This window comes from Panthera uncia, assembly GCF_023721935.1.
Source record: "Panthera uncia isolate 11264 chromosome B3 unlocalized genomic scaffold, Puncia_PCG_1.0 HiC_scaffold_1, whole genome shotgun sequence".
NCBI lineage: Eukaryota > Metazoa > Chordata > Mammalia > Carnivora > Felidae > Panthera > Panthera uncia.
In genome coordinates, this window is record NW_026057582.1 from 87,145,965 (window position 1) to 87,173,765 (window position 27,801).

At 40.6% G+C, this 27,801-nt stretch overlaps 1 protein-coding gene across 1 annotated transcript in view; it reads left to right on the forward strand.

Annotated features, from left to right (window-relative positions):
- BLOC1S6 (biogenesis of lysosomal organelles complex 1 subunit 6) overlaps positions 1 to 27,801 on the forward strand; it is a 131,467-nt gene that overhangs the window by 77,839 nt on the left and 25,827 nt on the right. The window contains exon 3 of the mRNA XM_049613580.1: positions 13,458 to 13,517. Coding sequence (XP_049469537.1) covers positions 13,458 to 13,517 — 60 coding nt within the window. The remainder of the gene's footprint in view (positions 1 to 13,457; positions 13,518 to 27,801) is intronic.

Here is a 27,801-nt window from a genome sequence, read left to right on the forward strand (position 1 = left end):
ATACTGATTAAAATTTGGAGAAAGGACTTGAGTAAACATTTCTCTGAAGAAGATCTATAAACAATAAACAAATGAAAAGATGCTCAACATCATCATTAGGGAAATTCAAATAAAAAAACACAATTCAATACCACTTTAATCCATTAGGATGGCTATTATTAAAAAACACAAAACAAGTGTTGCCGAGGATGTGGAGAAATTGGACCCCTTGTGCATTGGTGGTGGGAATGTAAGATGGTGCAGCTGTTGTAGAAAATGTTATGGCAATTCCTCCAAAAATTAAAATTACCACATGATCCAGCTATTCCACTTCTGAGCGTGCACCCAAAAGAAGTGAAAGCAGGGGCTCCAACAGATATTTGTATACCCGTGTCCATAGTAGCATTATCCACGTAGCCAAAAGGTGGAAGCAACCCAAGTGCCCATCAACAGATGAGTGGACAAACGAAATGTGGACTATACATGCTATGGAATATTATTTAGCCTTAAAAGTGAAGGAGATTCTGACACATGCTATACCACAGATGGACTTGAAAGACATTCTGCTAAGTGAAATAAGCTAATCACAGATGGACGAATATCATATGATTCTATTTGAATGAGGTACCTGGAACAGTCAAATTCATAGAGATAAAAAGTAGAGGGGTGCCTGGGTGGCTCAGTCGGTTGTGTCTGACTTCGGCTCAGGTCATCATCTCGCAATTTGTGAGATCCAGTCCCATACAGGGCTCTGTGATGACAGCTCAGAGCCTGTAGCCTGCTTTGAATTCTGTATCTCCCTTTCCGACCTGCTCAATCTCTCTCTCTCTTGCACTGTCAATCTTGCACTGTCAATCTCTCTCTCTCTCTCTGTCTCTCTCTCTCTGTCTCTCTCTCAAAAAGAAACATTAAAAAAATTTTTTTTTAAGTAGAATGGTGGTTATATGGGGCTGGGAGGGGGATGGGGAGATAGTATTTAATGGGTATGGAGTTTCAGTTGGGGAAAATGAGGATAGTGAAGGCTGCCCAACAATGTGAATGTACTTAATGCCACACATTGCACACTTAAAAGTGGTAAACTTTATGTTATATGCATTTAACTACAATAAAAAAAATAAAGGCCAAAACGTTTCCTTGTGCCTCTCATTAGTCAACCCCCTTCCCCTCAGGTCCATGTGACTACTTTTCTGCTTTCTATCACTATGGCTTAGTCTTGACAGTTCTACAGCGTATTGCAAATGGGATCATACAAAGTGTACTTACTCCTTTGTGTCTGTCTGCTTTTGTTCAGCATAATGATTTTGAGATTATTCCATGTTGTGTGTACCAATGCTTTGATCCTTTTGCTGTTGCCTAGGATTCTACTGTGTGAATAGACTCTGGTTTGTTTATTTGTTCTTTTCTGCTGGATACTTGGGTTGTTTCCAGCTTGGGAGTATGCCTGATTTTAAGAAATAACTTTTATAACAATTAGGGCTAAGAGAGGGGGTGGAGGAAGAGAAACAATTAAGGGGAAGTGAATGTATTATGGAAGGGACATCAGACATCTTCTAGTCCCGCTAATAAATCTAGTCTTTAAATTTGGTTAATACAGAGAATATAGTATAAGCTGCAAAGACAATAGTTTTTCCTAAAAGTCTTTGCTGTGAGTCCATCTTCCCATTCTCTGTCCTCTTTCTCCCTTAAATAGAGGGGGAAACACAGCTACTCTAGAAGGCTTTCGCAAATAGTAATTTGAAAGAAAGGAAACTCTTAATAGATGAGGTATATAGTTACTTGGAATTATTATTGGCTGTGACAGTCTGAGTTGTTTCTTATTTCTGGCTCAAATCAGACATGTGAATCCACTGTATGGCCAAAGTGGCTTTGAAGAAGTCTTTGCTGAGGGAGGAAAGACCATCTTTTTGAGAGAGAACTGGACTCCAGTCAGCGGGGGCATCTAGTGATAGTGTCAACTCAAAAGGAGTTTCTGATTCTCTACCTTCTCTCTCATTCTTTTTCTTCTCTTTCCCACTCAGCAATCATGCCTATTTTTTTTCTTTTTTACCTTTCCTCTTTCCCAATCTGCTAGCACATCTCTGCAAGTGAAGTAAATATTTTTTAATGTTATCTTTTAAAGCAGGCTTTCATTGATTCTGTGGCAAGACTGCTAATTTCTCTCCAACATCCATTTTCTCCTTCCTCCCAATGTTCTACCTGAGTACATGACTGTTCTGTAAAAGACTACATCTCCCAACCTCTCCCACAGCTAAGTTTGGCTGAGCTCTGTCTAGTGGGACTTGAGTGGAAGTGTATGTGCAATTCCAGGTCACGCCATGGGAGGTGTGTTCTTTCTCTCCAGCCCTCCTTCTCCATCCCACTGCCTGACATGTGGATATAGTGGGGTTCTCTAAGACATACACATGAGGCCGACACTCAAATGGTGACAGAGCTACGAGCTACAAGGAACCTACATCCCTGTGTGAGAGAGATAGACTTTTTTCTATCTTGTTTGAGCCACTATTACCTTGGTCTTTGCCACAGCAACTGAATATGTACCCTAGCTAAAATAAACCCTACATTAGGCAAAAGACTGGCAATAAATGTGTAAAGATGAGTGAAACTACTTGATAGTGCAAGTCCTGAAGAGAGTTCACAACCTTTGTAGAAAGACAGATACAAATTCAATAACCATAATACAGGGTAGACAATTGTAACTTCTTTATTTGAGATATATATATTTTTAATTTTTTTTAATTTTAGAGAGAGAGAGACAGAGAGAGCATGCGTGTGCAAATGGGGGGGAGGGGCAGAGGGAGAGAATCTTTTCTTTCTTTCTTCTTTCTTTCTTTCTTTCTTTCTTTCTTTCGAGAGAATCTTGAGCCAGCTCCATGCTTAGCATGGAGCCCAATATGGGGCTAGATCCCACAACCCTAGGATCATGATCTGAGCCAAAATCAGGAATTGGATGCTCAACAAACTGATGCACCCAGGCGCCCTTTTATTGGAGGTATAAATGAGGCCTCATGGAAGAGATTAATTCTAATGGTAGTGTTAGGAAAGATTTCTTAAATCAAGTGATATGCAACTTGGAATTTGGACAGCAAACTGAATTCTGATAAATGGAAAAGGCTAAACAGAGTATCCAGTCAGAAAGAACTGTATGTATATCCCAAAACTAACCAGCAGAAAAGGCAGAATGTCAGTGAATGTAGAGGAGCAATAGCCTAATTAGATGGGGACCAGATTGTGTTGGCCTTTGAATGTTCTATTAAGGAATTTTGTTTAAGGGTACCTGGCTGGCTCGGTCAAAAGAGCATGTGACTCTTGATCTCAGGGTTGTGAGCTTGAGCCCCATGTTGGGTGTAGAGATTAATTAAACAAATGAATAAATAAAAACCTTTAAAAAAAGGAATTTTGTTTTTGATGTGTTGAATTTGAAGTGAGATAGAAGGGATGGCCAGCAGGTAGCAGGAATACAGTCTGGAGCTCAGAAGTGAGGTGAGAGCTGGATTCGTAGATCTGGGTGTCCTTCGCACTTAAGGAAAAAAGTGAAATAGACAAGAAAGGAAGTGCAAAGCAGAGGACTGAGGAGGACACATAGGCTACATTTTTAGGTGTTAGAAAAGGTGTTTGTGAAGGAAACTGGGAAGTGATCAAATAGAAACTCAGGGAAAGCTGTCATCAGGAATGTCAAGGAATTCAGAAATGACCTCAGTTTACTTGTAATGTCAAAATGAAAATTATTCTTTCATTATTAACCCATTTCCCAGCATTTCCTATCTAAGAAGCAAATCCTCTTAAGAATATAATAGTTGTCTAATCTCTTTTGGACTGCTTCAATACATCTCTCCTTTCTCTTGGCTTGTGAATCTTGTGAGCAGAAACTAACTATAGTAGATGTTGTGGTGTGCTTCTCGATCCCTCCTTCAGGACAGAGGTGCCAATTCTCCCAGCTGCTGGGTATGTTGACAGCTGGTGGTATACACGGCTAAGGTCCTTGCTGAAGGGCACTAATTTGCCCAGTTATACACCTCTTCCTAGGGGATACCTGCATCCAATGATTAATTGCAGGTATAAAAGGTCCAGCCAATGCCTCTATTTGAGACAACTCGCAGGATCAATTGAAGCCTCTGATGCAACTCCTAAACAGTTCAACTCATCTCCTTCTAGCCAATCCCTCTTCCCTCACTTCCTGACAGGTATTGTTCCTGAAGGTACCTTCCCATAAGCCTCCTGTATACAAATCTCTAATGCAGAATCTATTTCCTAGGCAGTCCCATCTAGGAATGTTGGTGGCCAAGCTGTCCTAGCAATGAAGCCCACTTCAGCAATGAGGATCTATCATTGGCAGTAGGTGAAGTTCTGAGAGTGCCTGGCATGCTGCAGCTGTGTAGTTACTAAAACTTTCACTGGTGGTAGGGGCGCCTACCTTCCTACCTGCAAGTTAGGCGTCATGATCTGGTGGTTTGTGGGTTCGAGCCCTGCATCAGGCTCTGTGCTGACAGCTCGGAGCCTGGAGCCTGTGTCTCCCTTTCTCTCTGCCCTCCCCTGCTTGTGCTCTCTCTCTGTCTCTCAAACATCATAAATAAACGTTTTTTAAAAAGTTATTTAAAACTTTCACTGGTGGAGAACTGGGATAGGGTTCTAGTAGAAGGGATGCAAGGTATAATAACTCAGTTCCTTGAAATGTTTGGGAGAAGTAGTAATTATAAGGACTATGGAATTTGATGGCTCTTGCTGTATGCTACTGAAGCATTGGAGAAAAAAAAGCAACAAAATATTGAGGGCAATTAATTTCCAATTCAAGATGAAATATGAAAAGCCAGAGGACTTTCCTGGCAGCATATAAGCAGACTCTCAAATCCTGCAGCCAGATGGAAGCAAAAGTTGAAGATTGGGTCCAAGACTTTATAAATAGTAGCACAAACCCATAGAAGAGTGAATTCTTAGCCATGCCAAGTCTGTTACACCAAGGTTAGGGTCTTGAATGGGAAGGAGTGGGACCCTGAAACTTGGGATGGGGATATCTTATCTGGGTTGATGAACTTGAAAATCTGGAATCCTTGGTTTCCCTTGGCCCCTCTGGGCCTGCAGAAGTTACCCATTTCTTCCAGCTGAAGACCACTTATCCTCCTCTACTTGAAGATGATGTCGAGGTCTTCACTCTGTTAGACAGCATGTACTTGCTCCCCATAATCAACCCCCATCTCGCCTCCTGGCCATCAGACTAATGACTAGGGTCAAGTAACAATATAACCTAGCACATTCCATAGCTGTTCAGGGAAGGAATGGACTATAGCTAAAGGAGCTGCAGGGTCTAGCCAACATATATTGGCAGGAGCTGGGAGAATGTAAGTGGGACTGGATCTAAGGATGTTAGATTAATGGAGGTAAGATATAAACATTGGATAAAGAAGAATTTATGGTTATGAGAGCAATCTCTGTAGCAGGATTTAATACTCTGGGGAATAGTGTTAATTTGCTGCAGGAATGGTTTTTTGAGGAAGCTTTGAAAAATAGAAAATAGAAAATTTCTATTCTGAAATAGAAAATTCAGAACTGCTTTGGAAGCAGTAGAGGATTAAAAGGCTCAGAGAAATGTGCATTCTAAAGTGGATATATTATATAAGTCTGAAAAACCCATTTGTTCACCATGTTCTACAGAAGAATCCAGACGATATCTCATTTACTAAAGTGGTAAAGAATGTGCTGGTAAAAGGGGCACCAGAATCATTGAGAAACTCCATGGTGACTATCTTCTGCAGGACAGGGTTTCAGCACTAAGCTCCATCATTATAAGACTGAACCACCTGAGAACCATGGGGATGATAGGATCCTAAAGTCATAGAGGCTGAGTGGTAGGACTAAAACCACCAGGAGCAAAGTGGGGACAATTATCATAAGAAAAAAGGGTGGAGTTATGAAGGAGTTAGGAAGATGTGTGTCTAGGGGTGCCAGGCTGGCTGAGTCAGAAGAGTGTTTGACTCTTGATCTTGGGGTCATGAGTTTGAGCCCCACGTTGGGTGTAGAGAATACTTAAGTAAATAAAACTTAATAAACAAACAAACAAACCTCTTCCTCCAAAGACATGTGTGTCTAGGAGCAAGATGAATGGACAACGAATAGGAGTTTTGACTATTGCTCAATCTGTAAAATAAGAAATCAAGAATGGATGATCAGGAGGCTGAGAGCAGCCACCCCCCAAAAAGTCATGATTCCTTGCCCAGTTTCCATATCAGAGTCAGCTTTCAGATCCAGAGCTCAGCGGGTGAAGTCTGCTAAAGTCCTTGCCAGAGGAGATTAATATGGTCTCAAGTACAGACTTCTGATATGATGAATGCATTCTTTTCCATCCTGGTAAGAAAATAAAGAAGCAGTTTGTATTCCTGTGGGATGCATACAGCAATACACATTTATGTTGTTGTCCTAGGGCCATGTTAACTTTATCTTCAGATGTAATATAGTACAAAAGGACCTGGACAACCTGGAAATGCAGAATGTCACATTAGTCTATTATATTTATGGATGACTTCATTAGACTAGATGAGCCAGAAGGCGCAAGTATATTGGTGAACTTGGAAAGACACCTGTGCTCCAGTCAATGGGAGATAAGCCCTTTGAAGATTCAATGGCCAAAACATCAGTTTTTAGAGATCCAGTGGTCTGGGTAGGTCAGGACATTTTCCTCTAAAGTAAAGGTCAACTTATTGTAATTATGTTAGGTAGGAGTTAGAATAGAGCAATAGAAGGAATGCCCTGAGGCAGAGTCCCAAGTCCTTGAAGAGGAATGATAGAGACAAGCGCTGGAGACAAGGAAGGTAATAATAATAAAAAATAAAGTTACACATTATAAGCCCTGGAGCTCAACATCCTGACCTTGTGGCTTCCAAGACTTTGGGCCTCACAGATAAAGAGGCACAGGTGCAGAACATGCACTCTTCTCTTCCACTTTTGCCCTAGGGTAACCCCTAGGCTCATTATAATGCATTTGCCTTGTGGGCACAGGCTCCCCACCCCACCGAGCCCCGCCCTTTTACCCAGGCGCCATTACAGTTCTGGCACAAACCTTGTATGGTCAAAAACTCCCCCTCCCAACCTGTGAGATGAGTGTCCCAAATGATTGGAAACAGACTCCATTAGAGACCACCCCACTGTACCTCACAGTTCCTCCCAACCCAGAAAGACCCAATAATATCCAATGCCAAAACAACCTAGGGTCTGTCCACTCTCCCACCTTGCGAGTGTACTTTTGCTTTAATAAATTGCATCTGCTTGCTACTTTCCTTCTGACCGTCTTTATTCTGGGCATGGATCCCCATGAAAATCCTCTCATGGGGAGTCCCAGGACTGAGACTTCTACTCACACAACGTAGACACACTCTCACCCCTGACAATTGTACCTCCCACCACTAAGAAGGAAGCACAACACCTCATAGATTTCTCTGGGTTCTGGAGACAGCATATTCCACATTCCAGCCCATTTACTGAGTAACATGGAAGGCTTGGAGTAACTGGAGTTGATGGAATAAACAGCACCGTTGCCTGGAACTTATAAGAACTTATGATGTTGGAGGTATGTATGTATGTATGTATGTGTGTATTTATATTGCGAGAAAGAGGGCACAAGTGAGCAAGGGCAGAGAGAGAGAAAGAGAGAGAGGGAGAGAGAGAGAAACGGGGCTCACCCAAAGCAGGGCTCGTGCTCACCCAAAGCAGGGTTTGTGCTCGTCTGAAGCAGGGCACAAGCTCACCTGATGTGGGACTCAAATTCACCCGATGCAGGGCTCAAACCCTAGAATTGTGAGATCATGACCTGAGCCAAAGTCAGATGCTTAACCAACTGCACCACCCAGGCACACTATTTTTTTTTTTTTAAGTTCATTTATTTATTTTGAGAGGGAGAGAGTGTGAGCAAGGGAGAGGCAGAGAGAGAGAGAGAGAATCTCAAGCCAGCTCCGCACTGTCAGTGCAGAGACTGATGTGGGGCCCAAACTCATGCAACAGCGAGATCATGACCTGAGGCAAAACCAAGAGTCAGACTCTCAACTGACTGAACCATCCAGGCACCCCAATGTTGGAGGTATTAATGGTGGGAAAGGCTGCCTTGTGCAGTTTATGGCAAACCCAATAAAAGTATCACTATGTAGACCCTAGGTTCTGGAACAAGGTCCACAATCTGCACAAAACTTAAAACACTTTTGAAAATCAGCTCCCATTATGCTACTGAACCTTGATAGAAATGGAGCATCTGATTATGTAACATCGTGTATCGATGTGGCCAGACTGCTATGAGCTGGGTCTGCTAAGACCCACCAAGTCATAAAGCCAAATGTATCTAATAATAAACCATTGTAATTTGGGACTGGTGCATCTGAATTGGGCACAAGCAGGGTCAGAAGAGAAAAATTAACTGCAAAGGCAGGTGATCCAGACCCCAATTCCATGTATAAACTTTGCCACTTTTATGGTTTTACCCAAAGTTGCCTGAGTGAAAACACACCAGCAAAATTTTATCTTAATAAAAGTCTAACTAGAGAAAAAAAAAACCCTATTCTGAGTATTTGAAACACAGAATTTAGTACAGGGAGTCATGACATATGGATGAGGAAGCAGACAAAAAATCAACAGGCGGTGGTAGGGCAACCTAGAGTTTAGCAATGGTTGACAGTTGCTTTCTTCTTGGCTGGAGGCTTGATGTTTCTGGAACCCAGGAGTTAGAGTTATTCCACTCCAGATTTACCCTTCATTGCCTATAGGCATAATTCTAAGATGACCCCCAAGATTTCTACCTCTTTGGTATACATACTGTATAATCCCTTCCTCTTAAGTGTGGGTAGGACTGTGATTATGACGGATTTCACACGTATGATTGGATTACACCAGATGACAAAGGAAAAGGACTTTTGCAAATGTAGTTGATGTCTCAAATCAGGTGACTGAGTTAATCAAAAGGGTGATTTTCCTGGGTGGGCATGGCACCAAGGTGACCCCTAAAAGGGACTGTGTTCTCTCCTAAAACAAGAGATTCAAAGTTTAAGAGGGCCTATGATGGGGCCGCATGGCAACAGTGGCCTCTAGTTGTTGAGAGTGGTCCTCAGTCAACAGTCAACAAGAAAACAGAGACTTTAGTCTTACATCTTCTCGGAACTAGATTCTGCCAGCAACGTCAATGAACTTGGAAATGGATCATTCCCTCACTGAGCCTCCAGATGAGGATGCAGCAGCTGAAACCTTGATTTCAGCCTTGTGAGATCCTAAGCAGAGACCCAGACAAAATGTGTCAGACTCCTAATGCACAGAAGGAGTGAGATGATAAATTTGTATTGTGTAAGTTACTGACTTTGTGGTAATATATTATGCAGCAGTATAAATATTGCTCCATCTGAGTATTTCTCCTTTGTCAGTTGGCATAATGGTAAGCTTTGTCAGTAGGAGGCACTGGAGAGTCATTCAGAAGGAATTTTGAGTCGTCCCCCTCTTCCTTTTCCTGATTCCCAGGTGCTTCTCCTACCAGTGCTCCCACAGTTTTGCCTCTGCAGAGCCTGGCTTCTGCAGCATGCATGGTATCTGCAGTGCCCAGCTTCTGCAGTATCCCCTAGCCAGTAGCACATGGTACCCCCGTGCAGGCAGTGTCTCCCAGCATTCCCTAGAGTGGCTTTGCAGTGAGTTGCAAAGTGAGGCATCTGCCTGTAGCTGGCTTCCCTCCATATCTCAGTAAGTTCTGCTGCCATGGTGCCTCAGCAAACTTCTCCACCATCCAGTGAGCCATGACGATTCTGTTTCCAGTAAGATCTAGATCTTTGTTTTGGGGAGGTTGGGAAGGATTGTACTTGGATTCTCTATCTCAGTCCCAAGGTGGCGACTGTTCCTTATATCTGCTATTTTTAAATTCTTTAGAGTTCCCTTTATTTCTTACTGGCCAATCCCCTATTACTCCAGTGTCTGTTATAGTGAATAATTCTTTGTACTAAACTTCCCCCATTTGCAGTACGGTGTAGGTTCTCTCTCCGATGACTGGACCCTGACTGACATACTTGGTAAAGCTGAAATCATGGTAGGGCTCTCCAGTGGGAAGCTAGGGCTTTCTAAGGCAGAGAGGAAGAAGGGACAAAGACCCTAACTTCCCTTTTACTCTCCCCTTCCAATCTCCCAGCCTCTGGTCCCTACTAGTGCTCCCCACTGGCCAAACCCAGCTGGAAGCCACATGACACACACAGGCAACAGGGACCACAGACCACCGTGATACAGAGTAAAGAAGGGAAAGGTGAGGAATGGGTCTGTTAAAAAGAGAGAGAGAGAGAGAAAAGAAAATTGCAGGCCCTAAATGGTGTCACTTAGAGTTTCCAAACCAGAGCATAATACCCAATGTAATTGCAGATTCAACCTCCCCAAGAAATGTAGCCCTAACTGGTTAGTCAAGAAATGTTTCTTTTCATCATTGCCCATGAGTCTGTCACCTGGGTCCTCTCTATCCACCAAAAAAAGAGGAGGAAATCTGCATGATAAGGCCTCTTGTTTTTCCTCCTAACAAACAGCTTCCTCTGGAATGGTGTCCCCACCATCTGTCTATAAAAACCTTCCATTTTGTACAACTCCTTGGACCACCTCTCTACTTGCTAGGTGGGGTGCTGTCTGATTCATGAATTGTTTTTTTTAATGTTTATTTATTTTTGAGACAGCCAGAGTGTGAGCAGGGTGGGGCAGAGAGAGAGAGAGGGAGACACAGAATCGGAAGCCGGCTCCAGGCTCTGAGCTGCCAGCACAGGGCCCCATGTGGGGCTTGAACTCACACACCGTGAAATCATGACCTGAGCTGAAGTCAGACACTTAACCGACTGAGCCACCCGGGCGCCCCATGAGTTGCTTAATAAAGCCAATTAGATCTTCAAATTTACTTGGTTGAATTTTGTTATTTAATAGATTTGGTGGCAGTGGTGGAATCCAAAGCACACTTCCAGCAGCACTGGGAGACCATGAGAATCACAGGTGTGCTACCCGCAAGCCCTTTGCGTTCACTGTGTTTCTTGCAGTTTCCAGGGGCAAGTTCCTGTTAGTCGAAGTTCTACTCTATTTTGTGTTTGAGCTCTTCATCGAATTGGCTTTTCTTTACAGAGCGGGTCAGCTTGAGCTGGCAGACAGTTATGGCCAGAGCCGTTTGAGCTGGCATGATTTCCCGGAGCCCAGCTGAGCTGGCCGAAGTGTCTGCCCCCAGCCAAGCCTCTAGACTCTCAGACCACAAATCTCCAGGTGGAAAACCTCAGCAGGATTCCATGAAAATTGGTGGTGGTGTGCAGAGGACCAGCTTACGGCCAGGACGCAGTTCTACTGATATATTAAGGTGAACGTTTGTTTGTCCTACTTTGCGCCAAGAGAGGCTATCGCTAGCAGGATCTTGGAGGCCCAAAAGCTGCAAAAACTGATGGGCATGTGTTGAGCATTTAAAGCTGTTAGAGAGCTTGTCACCTGAAGAAGACTCCTTCGATAGGATAATTTGTTACAGAACAGGTTAGATCGACACTAGGTCACCCACTAACCTCAAGAAAACTTCCATACAATGAAGTACGCTGTGAAACATGCACAATCCACAACCCCGCGGCAAATCCCTTTCAAGTATTAGTTCAGCTCCAAGAAACCCAAAGCTTTATTTAGCTAATGAAATCCTTAAACTCTAAAGAGTCAAGAGTAATACCTTTGAGCACACCTGCTTATTTTATGTCTAAGAACTGTAGTCCTAGAAGTTGCAGATATCTAGAAAGATGAGAAAACTGTATTAAAAATAACTGAGAGTTATAGTGGCCACTATGGGGAACATTCAATTAGACAATCTTGTTCATTTAAAAAGTGCACTTGGGGGCGCCTGGATGGCCCAGTCAGTTAAGCATCTGACTTCAGCTCAGGTCATGATCTCGAGGTTCCTAAGTTCGAGCCCTCTGTTGGGCTCTGTGCTGACAGCATGGAGCCTGGAGTCTGCTTCAGATTCTGTCTCCCTCTCTCTCTGCCCTTCCCCAGCTTACGCTCTATCTCTCAAAAATAAAAACATTTAAACAAAAATTTATAAAGAAGTACATTTGAAAGCAAAGTTTCCCAAATTAAACAGAATGGGAGGCCCATTTTAATTGGTGTGCAGAAACTTCCAAAAGGCTTCAAGATTCCAAAATAGTCTCATTGAAGATTTGTTACAAAAGGCTAATAAAAAAATTAAAAACATAAGAGGTACCTGAGACAAAAGACCCTAAGGCTAACGTAACTCCTACCGTTCCCCTCTATTTTTCTTTACCTGAGTACCAATTTTCTGTCTGAACTGCCTTTTCATTCTGAAGGGACAGTTACCCTTTCAAATAAAACTGCCTGAGGTTACAGGTGATCCTCCTCAGATATCCTTCCTTCCTTGGTCAAAGGCTAAGGGTCATGGTAAAAAAATAAATAAATAAATAAAAATGTAGAGAGAATCCTCAGAAGGGTTTTGTTTTTGTTTTTGTTTTTTTTAATACTTTACTTCCTGAGCTCAATTGAGAGAAGGTAATAAAAATTGAAATTATCCCTTTCTTTCCAAATCCAGATGCCATTGGCTAGTAACTCTTTTCCTTTTGGGAATAGCTGTGTCCTTGCTAATCTCATTTTGCATCTTAAGAATGTGGTTTGACTTTTTGCCTCTCTGGGACCTACAGGTTATCCATTCTTTCTTTGACTATCTTTGGAAGAGGCCCTACATCCTGTAAAAATAAGATCTTTTATCCCCTCTTTGAGAACGCCTCTTGGGTTCAAGAGTTTGTTTAACACTGCCAGAAATCTTTATTATTTATCCCAGCTAAAACCTAACATGATAGTTTAAAAGATTCAATAATCAGAAATTTGGCCAAATTAAACACTGATATGCAGAGCCTGATAAAAAAAAAATTTAACGCCTTCTCCCCTAAGCTAAATGTGCCCAGAGGAAAAGAAGGCTTTCTTATAGGTAGATGAATGTGTCAGTCCTTTGATATTATTCAGGTAATAATCCAGTTCTTTGAGAAACTAAAAATGGCTGACTATGCTTTACAAATCTGGTCTTTATAGGACCAGAGGTGTAATTCCAAAAACTATTCAAACGCAATCATTTTTACCAATCCCCAAACCTCTCTTATTTATCCCAAAAGGCTTATAAAGTATTGTAAAAATTCTGCCCTTAAGAGAAGGAAAGTCCTTCTAGAAAGTGCTTGTATTTTTCCCCTGCACCTTCACACTGTAAATACAGTGTTCTGCCTAGTCTTTCTAGGAATTCTTAATCTAGCCCATCCCTTAAAATGCAAATTCCAGGGAGGTAACACTAACCAAGTAAAAATAAGGAGGAAAGGCCATTTAAAACTTGATTTGCCAAGGACAAATACAAACCTTAAGCGTCTTCTCCACAAATATGTGTATATATATATATATATATATATATTTAATAATTATATATATTTTAATAATTATATATATTTTAATAATTATATATATTATAATTTTTTTTTTTTTAGGTTTTCCAAGGAGTTTACTTGGGCAGACCTGGGGACAGGAGGCTCTGCATCTAAAAGAAGGTGTTGGGTCTATTGGTGGTGAAGGGTGACTTGTGCTGACAATGTAGGACCTGGTGGGGTAGCGAGAATTTGATCTTAGAGTCATTGATCTTAGACTGCTTGACTGCCAGTCAGCGGCACATGCTGGCAGCAATCTCCTCCATCTTCATGATCTGTATCAAGAGGGCCCAGGCAGGAGCGGTGCCACGCACCCATGTCTTGGCAGCACTGGGCGGTAGGGGCAGTGTTCAGGCCCTGGTACTTCCGGTACATGTTGTGGGTGCCACTGTGGGAGTCATAGTGCACCCAGATGCCAAAGTTCTTCACCCGCAAGGGGGATTTCTCACACACCCTGAAGACTTCATCTTCTTCAGCTAAGGTACAAAGTGATGATGGATAAAAGCAGAAAAATGTTCACCTTTAGCCCAGAAGGCTGATCTACAGCGTGCTTGGTTTTGACAAGGATCAAGTAAGTGCTGGTTGTTACATTCTTAAAGGGTCTCACGACTGTCTATATATCTCATCAATAGTTAATATCAAACCGAATTATAAGCACCAGAGAATTCTTGTGAAAGTGGTTTTACAAGTAGAAATACGAAGATATTAATGATCTAATACTTCCTGCACGTCCCCTCCCCCTTGAGCACTAAGCATGTAACCACCAGCTTCATGCAGCAGAATGCTGCTTTTTCTGCCCATGGGTCCTGTCCCCTTGCTACTTACTAAGTAAACTTACTAAGTGGCACTGTAAAATTTCTCAATAATTCTTTCTTGACCGTCACGCTTAACAATCCTACAATAAAAGTACCAGAAGCGGAACGTGGTGACAAGCGGACTAGGTGCAAAGATTTGCATGCGATAGAGTGTGGAGTGCTGCACTTGGGGGTGGATAGGCAGTGCCCCACCACCTTGCACCCTCGCGGTGTGCCTGAGGTCTTCATGGCACACTCTCTGCTCTTGCCACCACCCACGAAAGGCCATAAATACACTTTTAAAAAGCTTTAGCTATCTAGACCAATACCCTTAACTTATTTCATCCACCAAAATAACCAAACAAACAAACCTAAAAAAAAAAAAAAAATTCAGGTCCAACCTTTATAAACTAGTAAATTTTGTACCTGTTTCATGGCAGAATTTTCAAACAGAAGCTATAAGGTCAAAGTCTATGTCTATCTTATCTATTCACATGTGTCCATGGATGTGTTGTAACTGAGTTTCTACTTCTGGATGGTATTGCTAAAAGTAACTTATAAATGGGCTATATTTAGTTGGTTTAAAGACACATGCTTGTAAGGATTGGGCTTGTAATGCTTTTCAAGTCCATGTGATCTAAAAAATTTTTTTTGATATAAAAATTAGTTTGGGATTGATGGTTTAATTAAAATAAGCATGTCCTTAGAGTTATCAAGATTAAATATAAAACTTTTATCTACATGAGTTTACTAACCAAATAATTTTGTTATCTCTTATAATATCTATCAACGAAAAAGTAATGGCTTAAAATAATGACTGACTTTGTCTAATGTTTCATAAAGTTTTTGTAAGTAAGTAATCTAAATATAATTGTTAAAAAAAAAAGTTTTAGGTAAGGGATCAATGGCCCTCCCAACAGTAGTTTCCCTGATTTTTTTTGTAACTTATAATCTTAAAAGTTTTGCTAAGTTAAATAATGAGTTAAGTTAAATTCATTAAACATCTAGATTATTTCCAAATAAGACAAAATACTGGACACTAATTACTAGACATAGGTTTATCTACTTTTGGCTTCTTATTAAAGAGAAACTAAACTTATTTGGATATGTTAATGTTACATTAAAATAAATTATGTTTAATAATTTAATAGTAATTATTATTAATAATATAGTAATTATAATTATTATTATTTTATCCTAAAATGAGGTTGGTTTAAAATGAAAACATAACATAATGCCAGCAAGTCTACTTGACATCATATTGGGAATGTCTCCCCTGAATGTTGACCCTCACCACTTCCCATACCTTCCCATTATATAAAACCCAGCTTTAGGGCACTTGGCTGGCTCAGTTGGTTAAGAGGTTAAACGTCCGACTTTGGCTCAGATCATGATCTCACATGTTTGTGCGTTGGAGCCCCGTGCCCTGCATTGAGCTCTGTGCGGACAGCTCAGAGCCTGGAATGTGCTTCAGATTTTGTGTCTCCTTCTCTCTCTGCCCCTCCCCCAGTTGTGCTCTGTCTCTCTGTGTCTCTCACAAATAAATAATAAACATTAAAATCTTTTTAAACAAACAAACAAACCCCACTTGGTCCAGGACTTTGGAGATGGTGTTTGGACATTAGTTCCCCATCTTCCTAGGTTTTCAGCCTCTGGAATAAAGCAAACTTTCCTTTTCAACAAACAGATGTCTCTCAAGTATTGGCTTTTGAGCGTTCAACAGCCAAACTTGGGTCTTGGTAACAATAGGACAAAAATCAGAGTATAGGAAAAAAAAGTAGAGGTTTATAAAAAAAAAAAAGTCTTTAAATGACCACACATTTTAATGTGTGGTTAAGCTATGATCAAAATAAATTTATTAAAAATAATAAGTTTTAATATCAAAATTAAGCTGGTGCAAAGTTAAAATTTGGTCTTCTCTCTGCTAAAATAACAAAGTTTTCTTGGATTTTTAGTCTGCTTTTGATAAGGTTGTATAAGTTTCCTTACCTTTTAAGTACCGAGTTTCATAATGATCCATGATCCTATTTAGGTAAGTGCTTTAAAATCTTTTTTTTTTTTTTTTTTGAAATGTTTGACAAACTTCCCAAAATCAAATTCTTAAAAAAAATTCTTTTTGATATGAAATATTCCAAGAGTTGTAAAATTAATTAGGCTTATTTACTATATAAATTACATAGAAAATATTGTCAAATAAATAATACTAAGCCTTCTTTAAATTATATTTGTAAAAAGGGCACGTGGGTGGCTCAGTTGGTTAAGCATCCAACTTCAGCCCAGGACATGATCTCACAGTTGGGTGAATTAGATCCCTGCATCGGGCTCTGTGCTGACAGCTCAGAGCCTGGAGCCTGCTTCAATTCTGTGTCTCCCTCTCTCTCTGCCCCTCCCCTGCTCGTACTCTATGTCTCTCTCTCTCAAAAATAAACAAACATTAAAAAAAATTTTTTTAATTGTATTTGTCAGATTGTGGCACATGTAGATGAAATCCATTCTGCTGCAAAAACGGCCTCTTAAGGGGCACCTGGGTGGCTCAGTCGGTTGAGCATCCGACTTTGTCTCAGGTCATGATCTCACAGTTTGTGGGTTGGAGCCCCGCATCAGGCTCTGTGCTGACCGCTTGCTCAGAGCCTGGAGCCTGCTTCAGATTCTGTGTCTCCTTCTCTCTCTGCCCCTCCCCTGCTCACACTTTGTCTCATTCTGTTTCTCAAAAATAAATAAACGTAAAAAAAAAAAAAGTTTTTTTTAAATGGCCCCTTAATGCCATACTTTTGCCATCTTAATGTCCTTGTGACATGGCAACAGTCTGCATCTGAAAAAAAAATAGTATTCATATAGATACATAATGGTTATAAATTCAACAAACAGGACCATGAGAAGCCCAAAACAGCTGCTTGCTTCTTCCTGGTTCCTTGAAAAACCCCATTTTTTGGCTTTTGCATTCCTTCATCCACCATAATATATTTAAGATGACTCAGATATAAATAAACATTAGTGTAGAGACTTCTATAAAACTTCAACACCTGTTGGGGCACCTGGGTGGCTCAGTCAGCTAAATGTCTGACTTTGGCTCAGGGCATGATCTTGTGGTTTGTGAGTTTGAGCCCCGTGTCAGGCTCTGTGCTGACAGCTCAGAGCTTGGGATCTGCTTCGGATTTTGTGCCTCTGCCCCTCCTCTGCTCGTGCTAGCATTCTCTTTCTCTCTCTCTCTCTCATTCTCTCTCTCTCTCTCAAAAATGAATTAAATTAAAAACAAAAACAAAAACAAAACTTTAACACCTGCAACTGGATTTTATTAAGCTGTCACTTAGTAGGAATTATCAATACATACTGGTTGGAATATACGTATTTTCTGGCTGGGTTAAAACCTTTCCTTGCTACAAGGCTGATGCCCTAATAGTAATACAACAAAACAAAACAAAACTGGTAAAAAAAAAAAAAAAATGTTTCCCACTCGGGGTATACTTTCCACTATATCTAGGAATCAGGGCACCCACTTCACCGGACAAATCATAGGAATCTTAACAAAACCTTAGAAAATTCTAGAAATTCTATCAGTACGCAACCTTCTACTGGTCACTGTTGTTTTAGGCTAGTATGACCAGCTACTGTAAGTCTCTAATGTTTTTATGCTCAAGACTGTCACCAACAGGATAAGAAGCCTTCCTGGATCCTAATTCAAAGAAACCTGTCTGTCACAGTCTAGAGCCAGGTAATTTGGTATTCTAAAATATCATCAGAGGAAAACAGCCCTCATTGATTAAAAGGACTTTACCAAGTGCTCCTGACCACCCACGCCACTGCAAAATGAAGAGATGCTAGAGACCCCTAAATCAAACTGGCCAGGAAGAGAAGTTGACATCGAGGTGTAGACCGCTTCCACCCAAGACACTGGATCAAGACATCACACTCTAAACAGAAAACCCTTTCTCCTTCTTCTCCCGTCCTTTTCTGGCACTGGTCCAAACGGACCCTCAGCTGGATCTCCCAGGTCATTGTGAAGGGGAGTGGGGTGGTAACCTCTTTTCTCTCAGGCTAGGAAAAAAATCTAACTGTGTTTCTAATTTTTCACGGGCAAAGTAACTGAACCGACACGAATTCACTCCTTTGGTGAGTCACAGGATAGAAACTATAGCAGGTGGAATTGTCACATAGAGTAAACTTGATTTGCAGCAAATAAGATCACGGGGATCCTTGTATGTAGAGGTGGGCATAAGGTTGAGCATGTGCCTTAAGGAAACATGCCTATACATACATTGTCTGTTATGTTGATGAGGCTTATGCTCCTCCATCGGCAGAGATTTTGACATCAAAATGAGGTAAAGGTAACTGTCATCATTCCATGGGTTACTCCATGGTCCATCTGCACAGGTGAGTTGAACTTGAACCCGTCTGGGTGGTCTGAGCCAGCTGGACGTCTTGTCAGGGCAGTTGTTATCCATGTGGAGAACAAAGGCAAAAGAAATGTAGACAAAATTAAATTTCCTTCTAACCCGCAGCCCATTGACAAATACTTGAAACAAGCTGAGCGTGACATTTCTCCAGGAACTCCTGATCTTAATGCCTTCCTAGAGGGAAAAACCAACCTCAGCTTGACAATAGCCAGGCCCCCAGGATCCTTTAACATATGAAAATCCTTTTGGAAACTTCCCTTGTTTTTACCTCCCCCAACTCCACAGTATATAACCAATTGATCTTCACAACCGCAGTGCAGCTCTTTCTGCCCAGGTGTCCTGTTTATATGTCCTGTGCTATATGATAAAAACATCTGTTTGCACCGAAAACATCTCAAGAATTCTTTCGAGGCTGTTGGCTCCTGAGCCCTGTCTCAAACCACATCAGTTATTGTTTAAAGGGTAGTTTCAGTTTCTATCATGAAATGCTTTGCGCCTCAGGTCTCTTGCCTGTATTAAGAGATAAGGTGGAAAGAAGAACTTAAGGAAGAATGTGGGACAAAGGTTGGTGGGTATAAGCAGGTGGGCAGTAAAGGTCAGGTCTTGGGGTTTAGCTGGTGACAATCTCATTGGTCACTCCTCTAAATTCACATTGTTAAGTTAAAAAGGACACTTTTTTCTGGCGTGTCCCCATCTCCCTGGTTAGGGAAAAATGCAAATGAAGCTTTGATCCAAAACTTCTTCTTAATTCTTAAAATCATCACAAAATCTGCTGTTAAAGCAACAGCAGCCCAATAAAAATCCTTAGACTCTTGGGGCACCTGGGTGACTCAGTTGGTTAAGCATTCGACTCTTGATTTCAGCTCAGGTTATGATCCCAGGGTCATGAGATCAAGCCCCACGTTGGATTCCGCGCTGACAGCACGAAGCCGGCTTGGGATTCTCTCTCCCTCTTTCTCTGCACCCCCCTCCCTTAAAAATAAAGAAACATTAAATATATATATTATATATTTATAGTTATAAATATATATGGAACTATAAATATATATTTAACTATATATATAAGTATATATATATATATATATAGTTAAAACAATCCTGAGACTATCTGGTTAAAATTGTCCTTAATAATAGAATAACTCTTGATTGTCTTTTAGCTGATCAAGGAGTTGTCTGTGTGATGTCCAACACCACCTGCTATGTCTGGATTTACCATCCTGGGGAAGTTAAAACTGCTTGGCTTAAAAAAATGAATTCCTTCCATGGGGTCTTTCTTTGGCTTATTTGATTTTAATTGGTTTAGGTACTGGGGACCATGGCTCTAAAAGTGCACTCCAAATATAGGGAATTATCCTGTTTGCAGTGTGGTAAGTTCCCCCCCCCCCCTCCGCACAATGTGGTGAGAAAAAAAACCTCAAGATAAGGGAAGATAATCTGGCTACGTGCATACATCCCTCACAACCCTGTAACATGAAACCACCCAATCAGACTGTATGTCTCTACATTACCCTTATAAGGGAGACAAAGAAGTAGAAAATGCATAAAAGGCTAACCCAACCTGGCATTTGGAGCTCAGTTTTTTTGGGTATAAACCCAACTGAGCCCGTGCTGGCATGAATAAAGTTGCTTCTTAGAAAGAGAAATTTCGGTGTCATGGCTTTGTGTGAGAATCCTGCTACAGTAGTAATCCTAATAATTTCCCTGGCACATTGTATTCTCTTATAAGCCTTAAATATATGTTTATAGCTGCTAACCACCAAGTAAATGATCTCCTTAAGACTGGAACATCTAAGGAATGAGGAATATAACCAACTGGAAGCATGTGAACTAGAAACTGTGACCTATACCACAGAAGCTAAGTAAAAAAGTTAAGAGCTATAGATACCACGGAAAGGAGCAACAAAAACTGTGACCTGCAGAGCAGTAGCTGAGAGTACTGCCGAAGCCTGAAAATTTGATCACATCTCTCCGTTAAACTGAGAGTCTGATAGAAAGGGGAAAATTGTTGATTAAAAAAAAAAAAAAAAAAAGAGTAAATCACAGGTCCCAAATGGTGTCACTTAGAGTTTCTAAACAGAGGCTTAATACCCAGTTTAAGTGCAGTTTCAACCTCCTCAAGAAATGTGGCCTTAACTGGTCAGTCAGGAAATGTTTCTTTCTATCAGTCTGACAGCCCTGAGTCTGTCAGTTGAGTCCTCTCCATCCACCAAAGAAAGAGGAGGTGATGTGCTTGATAAGACCCCTTGCTTTTCCTCCTAGCAAACAGCTTCTTTTGGGACAATCCTTTTCTTTTGCTACTTTCTTGTCCCCACCCTCTGTCTATAAAAACCTTCCATTTTGTGCAACTCCTTGGACTGCCTCTCTACCTTCTAGATGGGGTGTTGTCTGATTCATGAGTTGTTTAATAAAGCCAATTAGATCTTCAAATTTACTTGGTTGAATTTTGTTATCTAACAGGTCTGAGGGCAACTGGAACTGGCAAAATCCTCAAGTAGTGACATTAAGGAATTAGTTCTACCAGGTTTATGATGAAATGTAGACAGATTCTATTTATCTCTTTATGTAAATCACAGTTCATTTATCCCCCTGAGAACACATAATAGAGACTTTTCTAAAACCTTAAAAAGAAAAATGACATTTTGAAATCTTTAGTTGTGTTAAAAGTTAAACTGAGGCATATTAAAGTTTATTTGAGCAAAGATAAGTTTGAATTAGGCAGCATCCAGTCTAGCAGACAGAAAGGAGCACCAAGGAGCTGTGTACAATGAACAAGCCTTTTATAAAGGAGCAGTAACAAGGAATTTGTACTGGCAAGAAAGATTGGTTATTGCAAAGTTACTTTCCTTAAGGAGATAACAGAGGTCTCCCAAGCACATTACCTAGCTAGTGCAGATTAGGTGATTTTTTTTTAAATGTTTTAATTTATTTTTGAGGTGGGGGAGGGGCAGAGAGAGAGAGGTCAGAATTCGAAGCAGGCTCTGCACTGACAGTAGAGAGCCCAATATGGGGCTCCAACTGACGAACCCTGAGATTGTGATCTGAACCAAAGTGGGACGCTCAACTGAGCCACCCAGGTGCCCCCAGGTGATTTTTGATTGACTGGTTTAAGATTCCATTTCTGGGAGAGCCAAAAATCTAAGTCTGTGTTGGTGACGTGGGGCTTGGTATATATAACTCTGTTTGGGGCCTGTTGCCTTGTTTGTAATAGCTATTAATAAAAATTCATGCTTTTAGCGGCACCTGGGTGGCTCAGTTGGTTACGGGTCTGACTCTTCATTTTAGCTCAGGTCATGATCTCAGGGTTCCTAAGTTCAAGCCCTGCAGCCTGCTTGGGATTCTCTCTCTCTCTCTCTCTCTCTCTCTCCCTCTCTCCCTCTTTCTCTCCCTCTCTGCCCCTCCCCCACTTGTGCTCATGCTCACATTCTGTTTCAAAATTAATGCTTTGAAATGTGCTCTTTCATCTTAGTACATTAAATGAACAATTTAGAAAAAATACTTATAGATGAAGGTAAGTGAATAATTAAATTTAAAGATGTCACTTTCATAAAATAATTCAAAATATGTTGTTGGGAAATTTATAGGAAGGCCAAAGACTAGAGCAATAATTTAAAAATAACTCAATTCACTGGAATTTTTAAATTGAAAAAGGAATTAGAGATTGAACTCTCTTTATTACTGATCTCAACACATTACAAAGAAATTGAATTTGTATATGTCATCTCACCATCTTGTCTGGAGAATCTTTGGAAATTATTCATAAACACTTTGAAAAGAACATTTTAAGTAAGGAATAAGGACCATTATGGAAAGCCGATGCATGTACTACTTTTAGCAATTTTGAATGAAGCATGATAAATATATCCTAGCTAATTTACATAAATCTATCCTAAAAAGAAAGCTGAGTACTGGAAAAATTTATGCTGCCTATAGACATTAAAATCCCACTTTTTATATCACATAGAAAGAGAATATAGCAATAAGGGTTGGTGTCTACTTTGATATCTACACACTAAGATTAAAAAATGAATTTTGGGCATACCTGGGTGGCTCAGTTGGTTAAGCGGCCAACTCTTGATTTCAGCTCAGGTCTTGGTCTCATGGTTCGTGAATTTGAGCCTCTCACTGTTGGCACAGAGCTGCTTGGGATTCTCTCTCTCCCTCTCTCTCTCTGTACCTCCCTGCCTCCCTCTCTCTCTTTCCCAAAATAAATAAATAAACTTAAAAAAAAATACCCCCCCCCAAAAAAACCCAAATGAATTTTGGGAAACCCCAGAGTAGAAGAATCATTGTCTTTTGAACCATTATAAACATATGAAAAAAGAATTTTAAGATGTAAAATTTTTTGAATGAATAAAAATTTTGCCACTAGTTTTACTAATAGTCCCAAAGCACTAATAATGTTTCAATAATTACCAGCCAATATTATGAATATTCATTTACCCATGAATAATATCATGAGTCAGACATCAGAAAGCTAACAAAAAATAGAAGAAAATAAGACACCTCCCCCACCCCCACCAATAAAATCAGAACATTGAAAGAGGTATTGATGCTAAAGAAAGCCTTGGTGTTGGTGGTATTCTCTACAAGACTTGATCTTCTAACTCTGCAGGTCTGGAACTTCAGCTACCAGCTTAGCCAGTAGATATTTTACCCACCCCCCATCCCCCCAAAAAACTCCCTTATTATATGACATTGATTTGTACAAAAGAAGCAAGTTTTTAATAAAACATAAATTTGTCAAGCCCTCTGATATTTATCTAAATCATTTAGTCTCTTTTATCTCATTATGGAAGTCTACTTAAGAAACCAAGTTAAGGTTGGTGAATATATGTAACCAAGGCACTAATAACAGAAATAATATTTCTTCTGGCATATAAATACCTAGTCAGGGGTTGCTATTATTTCCCATAGTGCTTTACAGCTTACAGATCTTTTTTGTGTGTTTTGTCAAGCGTTTGATTCTCACTCACAAGAACTATATCAAGTAGAGGGTCTGGTATTATCATCTTCCTATCTCTTTTCCTGATGAAACAAAAAACAAAAAACAAAATAAAAAACCTAGAGGTACAGAGAGTTTAAGTGCCTTAATTCAAATCTCATAACTGATACAGTTGACGTCTGTTGCTTTGGTTGGGCCAATTTCCCTCCTCCTTTTGATAACAGGACCCTGATTCTCCTTTAAGGAACTACTTCTGTGCCTTTTAGAACTCCTAGCAGGACTGTCATTCAAGAGGCTCCGCCTCTCTCCAATACATGTGACCCACATTAGTCTATCAGGATCTTCTATATCCCCTGGATGTAGAGACTAGTATACAGGTAGGCATTGTGGTCTGAGTATTTTAAGGTTTTTGTTTTAAGAGATTGAAATAAGTGAATTCTAGGAGTGAGTTGGCTTCACTTGAGAGCTATAAGAAGTATGAAAACCTCAAGCTGTTTTCCAGAGAGAAAGCTGCTAAATGGGAGCCAATATGGAGGAAAGTCCAGTGGAGAAAGAGAGAGAGAGCAAGAGAAAGCGAGAGAAAGAGAGAGAGAGAGAGAGAGAGAGAAATATTCCTGATTTCATTTGAGAAAATGGATATAGCTGATGTAGTTTGAAGTGTTGGGGTTTGGAGCCAACAGCCAAGAAATCTTCAAACCTTTTCAGTACAAAAAGAGTGTTTTTATTATAGTCCATGGAAAAGACCCAAGAGCAGAAAGAGCTGCACTGGGGTTGTGAGGAATGACTGGTTATATAATTTGGAGTTGAGGGAGGTAAAGATAAAGGAAGATTCCAAAAGGATTTTCTTATGTTAAAGAAGACTTACCAGATCCGCTAGCTATTGTCAAGCTAAGGTTGTTTTTCCCTCTAGCAAAGCCATTAACATTAAGACCCTTGGGAGTTCCTGGAGGAACGTACTCTGCCTGTCTCAAGTACTGTATTTGTCAATGGGCTGTATGTTATATGGAAATTTAATTTTATCTACATTTCCTTTTGCCTTTATTCTCCACTTCACAGCTATCCCTGAACCTAGATCGACTCCTGGATTTTCAAGTTCAGTGAGTTAGTAAATCCCGTTTTGCTTAGACAAGTTTAGACTTCTTCACTTGCAATTAAAAAAAAAAAATTCTAGTACAGCTAATAAAAATCTTAGTTATGGTTGAAACACATGTTTTGACGTTAGATCTTTTGCTATTTCCACTGCTGCATACTTCAGAAAGGTTCCCCTACCTATAAATGTCAAACCTGATTAAGAGCCACTGTGGGAGACTTGAGAACCTGCCCTCTTTTCAAGGAGACAACCTGTCTTCTGTTCTAGGTTCTGTCCAAATTTTCGTCTTTCAAATAATATCAAGAGAATGAGAAGACAAGCCACAGACTGGGAGGGAGAAAATATTTGCAAAAGACATATCTGATACAGGACTGCTTTTCAAGATACACAAAGAACTCTTAAAACTCAACAGGAAAACAAACAACCTGATTAAAAAATGGGCAGAAGCTCCGAACAGACACTTCACCAAAGAAGATAAACAGATGGCAAATACGCATATGAAAAGATCCACATCCTATTTTATCAGGAAATACAAATTGAAACAACTATGAGATACCACTACACACATGTTAGAAGGCCAAAATCCAGAACACTGGCATCACCAAATGCTTGTGAGGACACAGAGTAATAGAAACTCTCATTCATTGCCAGTGGGAATACAAAATGGTACAGTCACTTCGGAAGACAGTTTGGCAGTTTCTTAAAAAACTAAACATACTCACAGAGCCTCGGTGGCTCAGTTAGTTGAGCATCTGAGTCTTGATTTCAGCTGAGGTCAAGGTCTCATGGTTTATGATATAGAGCCCCGTTCCAGGCTCTGCACTGACAGCAGGGATGCTGCTTGGGATTGCCCTCCCTCTGCTCCCCACCTGCTCATGAGTGCAAGCACGCATGCATGCTCTTTCTGTCTCAAATAAGTCAACTTAAAAAAAACCAAAGACTGTGGGGTGCCTGGGTGGCTCAGTTGGTTAGGCTTCCGATTCTTGGTTTCAGCTCAGGTCATGATCTAGTGGTTCATGGGTTCAAGCCCCACATAGGACCCCGTGTTGATGGTATGGAGCCTGCTGTGATTCTCTCTCTCTCCCTCTCTACCCCTCTCTACTCATGCTCTCTCTCTCTCTCAAAACAAATAGATAAACTTAAAAAAAAAAGTAAACATACGCTTATCATGCAATCTTGCTCTTTGGTATTTACCAAAAGGATTTGAAAACGTATGTCTGCACAAAAATCTGTACATGGATAGAAGCTTTATTCATAATTGCCAAAACTTAGAAACAAACCAAGATGTCCTTCATCAATAAACTGTGGTACATCTGAAACTGTTTAAAAGCATAAAGTGGAACAAAAATCAAAATGGCTGCCCTAATACTTCAGCAAAGCTAGATTTTAAAGTACTCTGTTTCCTTTTTTCTGCAAACTTCTGCTCCTCCCATCTTAGTTTTTTGTTTCAGGAACCAGGTACCATGACCCCTAAAGACCTGACAAAGGAGGGTAGGAGTAGGTAAACAATGGTTCCTGTCAAAACCAGCTAGATCCTGTATTTTCCTCTAAAAACCTCAGCCCCTTCTCTAGGAGGGCTTGCAGGTTTTGAAGGCCATAGCCTGCTGTAGCCTCCTTTGCCCGGCAAAGAAATAAAGCTATTGTTCCTCTTTATCCCAAACTCTGCCTTCGCATTATATTTTGGCTCCAAAGCACAGTGGTTGGTTTTTCACAACACAACTAGACGGTGGAATATTCCTCTCTGCCAAAAAGAAATGAGTCACCAAGCCACAAAAAGGCATGGAAGAACCTTAAATGCATATTACTGAGTGAAAAAAAGCCAGTCTGAAAATGCTACACACTGTATGATTCCAAATATATGAACATTCTGAAAAAAGCAAACCATGGAGTGAAAAGATCAGTGATTGCCAGGGACTAGGGGGATGGATGAACAGGCAGTGCACAGAGGATTTTTAGGGCAGTTAAACTAACTCGGTATGATACTAATAGTGAAGGATACAGGTCATTGTAATTTGTGCGCTCCCATAGAACATGCAACATGAAGAGTAAGCCTTAATGAAAACTATTGGGGGGGTGGGTAAGAGGGACATAAGAAATCTCTACACTCTTAATTTTTTTTTAAACGAGATTCATTTTTTTTAATGTCTATTTTTATTTTTGAGAGAGACAGCAAACAGGGGAGGGGCAGAGAGAGAGAGAGGGAGACACAGAATCTGAAACAGGCTCCAGGCTCTGAGTGTCAGCACAGAGCCCCATGCGGGGCACCAACTCAGGAAGGACAAAATCATGACCTAGGCCAAAGTCAGAAGCCTAACCAACTGAGCCACCCAGGTGCCCTGAGATTCATTTTTTTAAATGTTTATTTATTTTTGAGAGAGAGAGAGAGAGAGACAGACGGAGTGCAAGCATGGGAGGGACAGAGAGAGAGGGAGACACAGAATCTGAAGCAGGCTTCAGGCTCTGAGCTGTCAGCACAGAGCCCAATGTGGGGCTTGAATTCATGAACCATGAGATCATGACCTGAGTAAAGTCAGATGCTTAACTGACTGAGCCACCCAGACGCCCCCTCTCTACTCTTAATTTTGCTATGAACCTAAAATTGCTCTAAAAATAGTCTAGGGGTACCTGGCTGGCTCTGTTGGTGGAGTGTGCAACTCTTGATCTTAGGGTTGTGAATTCGAGCCCCACGGTGGGTGCAGAGATTACTTAAAAATAAAACCTTAAAAAATAATAAAAATAAAAAGTGGTCTATTTAAAACATTTCAAAAGCCACTGCTTTGACCTCTGCATATATTTTACAAACCTTTTGGTGGCAAGGTTAAGAAAATGTGAGGGGTGCCTGGCTGGCTCAGTCAGTAGAGCATGCGACACTTGATCTCAGGGTTGTAAGTTCGAGCCCCTTGTTGGGTGTAGAGATTACTTGAAAAAGTAAAATCTTAAAAAGAGAGAGAATGTGTTGGTGAAATAATCCATGTGAAAATATGTTTTGATTTTTTTGAGAGAGAGCATGTATGTGTGTGAGCAGGGGAGGGTCTGAGGAGAGGGAGAGAGAGAATCTTAAGCAGGTTCAAAGACCGTGAGATTATGACCTGAGCCGAAATCAAGAGTCGGATGCTTAACTGATTGAGCCAGTTAGGCACCCCAAAATATGTTTTTTTCTACATAGCACAAGGAAGGAATTGTTAAC